The 8,319-nt window shown below is 33.8% G+C and overlaps 1 protein-coding gene across 17 annotated transcripts in view; it reads left to right on the forward strand.

Annotated features, from left to right (window-relative positions):
• LOC117415935 (transcription factor COE3) overlaps positions 1 to 7,422 on the forward strand; it is a 96,565-nt gene extending 89,143 nt beyond the window's left edge. For 5 of the 17 annotated variants that reach the window (XM_059026180.1, XM_059026179.1, XM_059026181.1 and 2 more), the window contains 5 exons: positions 123 to 188; positions 1,352 to 1,526; positions 2,716 to 2,916; positions 3,369 to 3,566; positions 5,792 to 7,422. In XM_059026180.1, the coding sequence (XP_058882163.1) occupies positions 123 to 188; positions 1,352 to 1,526; positions 2,716 to 2,916; positions 3,369 to 3,566; positions 5,792 to 5,823 (672 nt within the window). In that variant the 3' untranslated portion in view covers positions 5,824 to 7,422. Of the gene's footprint in view, positions 1 to 122; positions 189 to 1,351; positions 1,527 to 2,715; positions 2,917 to 3,368; positions 3,567 to 4,130; positions 4,185 to 5,791 lie in introns of all 17 variants that reach the window. The other 12 variants (XM_059026183.1, XM_059026184.1, XM_059026187.1 and 9 more) reach the window with 6 other exon arrangements.
• The last annotated feature ends 897 nt before the right edge of the window (positions 7,423 to 8,319 follow it).

The following is an 8,319-nucleotide window of genomic DNA, read 5'->3' on the forward strand; positions in this document are numbered from 1 at the left end:
TGTAATGTATTTATACTTGAGTTGCATTCATATGTAAGCTGGTTAGCTATTATAATTATAATAATTATTATAAGCACACTCAGGATGCGCAGTACCCATGATTTATCTTTTTTCTCCTATAGGAGGTATTATTGAAGAGAGCGGCTGACCTTGTTGAAGCTCTGTATGGAATGCCCCACAACAACCAGGTAAATCAACAAGACTCAGCATGTACGTCGTTATCAGTATGCAAATGAGCACCTATTTTGTGAATGTACGAAGTAATTAAATCAGCACAATTTTATCACCACTTTATATATTTCAAAACTACCTTCTGGGCAGTCTGGTGAGAAGCCATTGTTCTTAAGAACTCTCTTTTCCCGTTCCACTCCTGGCCAGTCTCTCTGCTTGTCTGCGAAGAGCCCTAATCGTACAAAACACACATGAGAGTGCTCATTCAAACAAGAGAATAACCTTGAACTGAGTCCAAAATATTGTGTAACTAATGCAAATTCCCAAATAAATCTGCTCAACGGCGCTGGTCAAATACAGCACTGTTGGAAGGAGAGCTTTCATAGGTTTACATTAAATCAAGTTTAAAATTACTGTTTCTCATCAAATTCAGATTCAAATATTCCTACTTGACTTCTCCAGTTTCAAAGAATTATATGTCAGGGACATGACATAAATTACGTAAAGTTTGTAGTATTAGAACAGCTCAAATTAGACAATGCGACATATAGAAGAATAAAAGAAAGTAAATGGATAAATAGACTGAACACGATTATGCCAGTGGGACTCAACAGAAAAGAATGAACTAATTAACTTCAATAAATATATAACATTTAAAGAAATAAACAAAATTCATTCAAAAGTTGTGCATGCTGATGCGCTGGGGAGGCCAAATCTAGACTGATCCCCAGAGCCAACATTGCATGATATAATAAAAATATAAGTTTATATAAAGTAGAGTTAATTAGAATTAATACAGATTCAAAGATAGAAGTAAAACTGATGTCACAATATATAGAACACCATTACATCATGTAAGAATAAATCATGGATTTGAATGTAAACAATAACAAATAGTTGTCATGCCGTTAAAAACCTATAAATACCTCCAATGTTTTGATTCAAACACAGGCTCCCTTGAGAAAGATATGTACAACATATCGAAACGTTGGGCAGCTGGCTCTTTGAGCTAATATATATATATATATATATATTATAGTTTGTGTCTTGGTGATTTAATTTTGATATTATCAGCCTTGAGAGAATAGATAGAAAGTCGCTCCCCAGTTATTCCCACACTCCTATAACATTGGGGAAGTAAATAGTTTTAGTAACTGTAACCAATGTCTTTTTCTTCCAGGAGATTATTCTAAAGCGGGCAGCTGATATTGCAGAAGCTCTGTACAGTGTACCACGCAATCACAACCAGATTCCATCTCTTGCCAATACTCCATCACACACTGGAATGATGGGAGTGAATTCGTTCAGCAGCCAGCTAGCAGTGAACGTATCAGAGACATCACAGGCTGAACAAGGTATGTTACTATGACCAGAGATAAGTCCTTCTACAACAACTAATCTACCTTACCCTTCAATATTACCTGGACAGTACTCAGTATGTAGGCTGTAGCTATATCTTTCCTCCCTGCCTCTAATTAATCTCCCAGGAGGTGGGTCAACTGTCACTGAATCCCTTATTTACTTGGCAGTGAATGACCGTTCCTGGTATTCACTTAACACCATCGCTGATAATAGTTTTACATCTGTTCTTTGTTGCTGCTGCTAAGGTCAGGGCAATGTGGAGAATATTTCTTCCTCATCGTTTAAGCATGCAAAGCAAAAAACTAAACAAAAAAACAAAAACAACAACATCAAAAATAAACTACAGTGATGTAGTGTATAGATTAAGTTACCAGGTGTATTGGTCTTTTGAAATTTTTTATTTGTAAATAGTATTTTTATTATCTTATTATTTAATCAATAAAGTCATTATTTACTTATTTGTCTTCAAAGATGTTTTTGCTGCATTTCTCAAATACGTTTTGGGCTGTTTTTACTTCAGGGAATTAGTATCTTACATTTGGCAACATTTTATTTTCTTATTAAGCATGTTTTATGTAATAATGCCGTAATAATGTTTCAGAAGTCCCCTTTTTGCTGTTCAGTTCAAACTAATTTAATAACTGTTATCATGTTTTTATTTTGTAAGTTGCCTCTTGGTTTACTGAGCTAGAATTCTGACAGTATGGTGCATTCTTCAAATCAGAGACCTTACGGAACATACCAATCACCAAAACAATAAACATTCCTTGCAGCCTTTTAATGCTGAATGGCTGTAAAACTAAACAAGTTGTTCCTTGTCTGTGGTCTGTGAAGGGCTCAGGTTCACTCACTTCACTGGTACTGCTGATAATTGTTGCTGAAGACAGGCGTGAAGCTAGCTGGCAGATTCAGATAGAAATAGGCTTTTGTTGGCTATCTTAGAATAGCACGCACAAAAAAAAAAAGAAGAAACAGCCTCACTTGCATTCATAAAAGAGAAATGCAGATGCAGTACCTCTTGGAGCTAAAAACAAAATGCAAAAGCAGGTTAGAAAGAGGATAATCTTGTATTCTCTTGATGAGATGCAGAGTTGCTACTAGGAATGTAGGCAGCATGTTGTTTGATGTTGGGAAACGCTTCTCTTCTCATTCTTTAAACTTTGTTTTTTTTTCTTCCAACAGTAGGTTATAGCCGCAACACAAGCAGCGTGTCCCCGCGTGGCTATGTCCCAAGCAGCACTCCTCAGCAGGCTAACTACAACACAGTAAGCAATAGCATGAATGGCTATGGCAACACAGGAATGCCAAACTTGGGGGTTCCCAGCTCTCCTGGATTTCTCAACGGCTCGTCGGCCAACTCCCCCTACGGCAGTAAGTATCGAGGTACTTCTTGATCTTCATCTTAGATTCCTTACGTTCTTTTTATTTTAATTTTGTGTATGATGTGTGCTACTGGATAAAAGGAGGGGTGACTCTGGAGGCTGAATACAACAGTCAGTTTATGCAGAACTTCTTAAACAAATTTGAGAAAACAAACGATATAACCCGATCCATTCCATTATGCTTTAAAAAAAAAAAAAAAAAAATTGTGTTGCTTAATTTAATTTTTTTACAGAGTCCAACACAAAACCTATTATCCAGAGAGTGGCCAAGACAGGACATTTCATAACTATTTTTTCCCATAATTTTTTTTCTTGTGGTTATTTTTTTTTTTATCCCCCCCCCCCCATCATTATTATTATTATTTTTATTAAAGAGGCAAGGCCTTATCGCCCTCTTTTCCATTTGTGCCATGCAACCCTCTCTGAGTCGTGATTATTTTTGCTTTATTGCAGTAGTGCCGTCAAGCCCTACCATGGCAGCCTCTTCGGTCACCCTCCCTTCAAACTGTAGCAGTACGCACGGCATTTTCTCATTCTCACCTGCCAATGTCATCTCTGCAGTGAAACAAAAGAGCGCCTTTGCCCCTGTTGTCAGGCCCCAAGCATCTCCTCCTCCCTCTTGCACCAGTGCAAATGGAAATGGACTTCAAGGTGAGCTGGACTCCCTCCTTTTCTAGTATCCCACAGGCTTCTCACATAATGGGAAGCTTAACATACAGTACTTTCTTTTTTTTATGACTTATGATTTGAATGTGCCATAGTATTACCATATATCATTATTCAGGTTAATATTTTTTTTTATTTTTATTTTGTATTTTTTAATTTTGTGTATTTGTGTATGTATTTGTTTATTTGATTGTGTATATACTTTATAACTAGGCAAGAAAAAAAAATACCCTTGAATTTAATATTTCTGAGAATGTCCTGGCAAGATAGCAGCACAATCATAATGCTTTCTGTAATGATGTTCATCACACGTGTAGCCAAATTAAAACTTGAATGATAGATGTAGTTTAAGTGTTTAACACAGCTAATACAGACTGAATGACCTTTCCATTTTATTTTCTGTTCTGTGTTATTTGTAAAATCAAACATGAATCATTTAATCAGTATATTTGTTGGATTTTAAGTTTAAGACAAAAAGCATTATTTACAAAATCTGCTTTCTGATTCAGCAAAATGACTTATGTTTATTTATTCATTTTATTTTAACAGTTTTACCGGGATATTACTATTCAAAATAGTTTGAGGTTTTGAATAGATACAAAAGTAAGGGTTTCCATTTTTATTTTGATTGTTTGTGAATGAAATGTATTCATTATATTTGCATGTGAGTCAATCATAATAATATTAATAATGCTAATAGTAGTAATACATGTCTTCTCAATGTTGCTACTCTAATGCCATATAGACTCTGAAACTGAAAGGCCCATATATCAGTAGTAAGTCAATCTGAAATAAATTAAGAGTCTAATATTTGTCTTTGCTAAGCTGCCCTTGTGCTCAGGCTCCAAATTTACAATGTGTTTCTGAGAAGTACTTGTTGATGAAGTTATTTTAAGGTACTGTAGTTTAAAGAGAACACTTTGTCTTTAAAAAGGACATATGTTGAGGTTTTACTGATTTAGAGTTAATGTTATATCTTGTTAAATATGTATATCTTCAATGTAGCTACTTGATGTATTAAAATGGAGCCATTAGGAGACCGGCTGCATACAGATTATGTTGTGTATATTTTTTGTATAAATAGCAATCACCTGATTTAATGCATGCAAGCACTGCCTTAGGTATATAATATAATAAATTTAATTAAAACATATATATATATATATATATATATATATATTGTTTTCATATTGTTGTAAATGAGGATAAACTACATAGCTTGTTGGTTCTGAAAGGTTCATGCAAAATAGTTATTGCCAAATTGTTCACTTTAAAAATAAGTTTTAGCTGTAGTGTGTATGCAAGATTAATATTGTTAGGATTAATGAACTGGCAAATTAATGTTCATGTCGCTACATGCACATACTTATTAATATTTGTTGTACACAAATTAATGAGGAATGCCATGTCATCAAATTCAGCTCCAAACTTAAAATCACCCGAACCATGACGCTACAAATAAGTGGAAGGGATTCAAATCATTTTTATTCTGGCAGTTCACTAGGTGCCTAATTGTTAAGAATGAGCGGAATGACCAAGTATATCAATCTTAAGTCTTTGGGTGGCACCTTGGCTAATGATTTCCAGGCAGATGGTCTTGAAAATGTCTTTGATATAGGAGAGCCCTTGAGATGGTAGTCAGGTTATTATGATAAAATACAATTAAGAGAATGCAAAAATCGAGGTCTCCTAACCATGTCAGAAATGCTAGAAGAAAGGAGCCGAGATTGCTAAGATTTCAATTTAGGGAACCTGAGAAGTGTCTGGTCCTTGACTGGCGAGAGAGCTGGCCGTATCTGACGTTACCAGAAGTGACCATGTTGTTTCTCAGCTGTCAGGAAAGGCAGCCTCCAGGGAGTCTGGGCCACTGTTTGCCATTAACAAAACGCTAAGAGAAATATCACACATGTGGGAGGCAGGATACTTTCTGCTGGAAATGTCAGAATCCTCCTCTTTTTAAAAGTGGTCTTTGCAGAATGCCTTGTTAGAAAGGCACATTTCAGCCCCCCCCCCCCCCCCCCTTTATATTATGGATCTTTCAGGAGTCACAAAATACAGAAAAGTATTTGTCATATATAGAAATGATATGTTATATTTATTAAGAACCTACTGTAATAGTGCATACATGGTATTGCTTGTATGATATGTTTATAATGATGTACAGTATGTTGCTTCTCGTAACTAAAGGTTGTTTTTTTTCTCTCTTTCAGCAATGTCCGGGCTGGTCGTCCCACCAATGTAAATTGCACATGTTCACCTTCAGCAGCATCAAGCTTCCACACAATGGGTTTCAAAGGACAAGTTTAGTACATATAGAAGATGCTGGTAGAAACAGTGTCATCAATCATGAATAAAATCAGCAGCTAATTCTGTTATTCAGAAGAAAAAAAAGACTTTGTTTCAAAGATTTTATTCAAATTATAAAGAATTGACATGCAAGCGATTTCTTCATGAACAATTCCATTTTACTGACTGAATCTTTTCTCAAGTTTTCACATTTCTCAGTCTTGAAGAAAAAAAAAGGAACAAACAAAAATCAAAAACTAACAAAAAAAACCCTGTCTATTTTGTATAAAGTTTCTGATCTTGGCTATGTCTAGTTTTTGCTGTGTGTTGGGAGAAGCTTTGTGGATGCACCATTTTAATTTTCATGAAAACACTGATGAAAAATGCCTCAGAACATTTTTCACTTCTCTTAAATAGATTCACAATGGTTGTGTATCTCTATAATGTGAATACGGTTTGTGTGGTGAGAAAAAAGGGGGCCAAGATGGTATGTGCCATTGAACTGGAAAAATAAATAAATAAATATATGATTTAGAAAATAAAATGGGGACACAGGGAAGGGTCGGGGGAAATTTTATCATGCTTACGTCATCTTTAAAAAAAGAAACTTTGTAACTTATTGTAGTTAGAAATTGTAACTTTGATATTGCAAAAATTATTCTCTTGCCTTCAACAAGCACACTGACAGAGATACAATGCTACTGTCTGTTGGTTAAAAATATACTTCCACTGCTAGAGCTTCCTGTTAAGCAAGTGTGATCTGCAATGTTTTTCAACTTTTTGCTAGCACTGTATACTATTGCATTCTTAGGCTACTGTGAAGTCTGTTTCTTGTACCAGAAAGTTGTCCTTTGACTTCTAGATCCTTCTTCCCTAATGTGTTTTGTATGTGGTTATAAAATTGTAGACTTTTGTGATTTTGCCAAAGTTGTAGCTAAATATTTATACACTGGTCTTGAATTTTTTCAGATCCACTTAAATCTTTAGTACAGAGTTTTATTCCTTATGATGTTTATAAGGAGTAAAATGGTCTTATTCATTGCAACACTTTCTTTCACATAAACACTTGCTGTCACTAAGGGAATCTTTTGTAACATATCAATTATAAATATTGTATTTATCTTTGAAATTTTGTATATTGCTTTCCATCCTTTTATTTTATCTTGTATGTATTGTTTGTCATGGCCTGATATTGTGATGCTGTAAAGAGCTAAGCCAAGAACTGTTGCCTTCATTCACACTTCTGTTTTTATTAATAGATTGCAATGTCCATACATTTCATTTGTATTTCAGATTTTTTATTACTTTTGTCAAGACTTTTCGTCCATTTTTAATTTTTTTTTTATTTTGAGGAAAAGTCAAATTCATTGTTTATTTTTATATTATTTTTTAAGTTATCTAAATGAATAATTTTTTGAATAAAAACTGTTTGTTGTATAGTCAAATAAATTGTTTGTGACACATGGCTGTAATGAATACTAGTAGAAAAATGTGCATGTAACACAGCCACAGAGGGATGATTCAATTTGTGGTTGTAAGTTTTTTTTTTTTTTTTTTTTTTTTTGTAGAATGTAAAAAGTCATTTTGAACTGCCACCCATGACTTTGCCACATAGCTGAACTGTGTTTACATGGAACAAAAATACAGCGCCTAAATCTGGAATGGAACATACATTAATCACTGATGTTTTATTAAAATTTATCAGAAAAAAAAACTCTTATGCCGTCTTAACAGTGGACTTCTTGAGAGTAGCTTTTCTGCTGTTTTAATGATGTACTTACACCACAATAGCCAATCATCACTCCATAACGATGATCAATGGAGTAAAAAAAAAAAAAGCACAAACATTTTTACAAATGTAAACTAAAATCACGCCCCCCACACCTCTTTTGCCTATATTTTTGCTGTATTCTGCAAATCAGTATGGAAGTCTATGAAGTGTTAAAGAAGTCCGATTTTATATTCTATCAAAGATCAAGAACAAGTATAAATGTTATACATTGTACATGACATTTTTTTTACAATTCCCAAAAGTACTGTAGCAGTCTGTAGCAGTAATGTGTTATATATATATATATATATATATATATATATATATATATATATATATATATATATATATATCTATATATATATCTATATATATATATATATATATATATATATATATATATATATATATATATGTATAATTTTCCTGACAGTGCCAAATTAACAGATTGAGGCATGTTTTTTGTTATGTTTTTTTTTTTTGGTTTACTTTGCACTGAACACTTTGCAAGTAGCATGTTTTAATGTTTTGCAGACTACAGCATCAAGGTTCAAACCAAAAAGGGGCGAATCTTCTTGGCAAAACTGCACACTTTAGTTACTTTTTATTTTTCCATATATGGAAACGAGCGTATTGAATAAATGATGAATGTGCAACTCATTTGCTTTGTGATAGCTCAAC

This window comes from Acipenser ruthenus, chromosome 7 (genome assembly GCF_902713425.1).
Source record: "Acipenser ruthenus chromosome 7, fAciRut3.2 maternal haplotype, whole genome shotgun sequence".
Lineage (NCBI taxonomy): Eukaryota > Metazoa > Chordata > Actinopteri > Acipenseriformes > Acipenseridae > Acipenser > Acipenser ruthenus.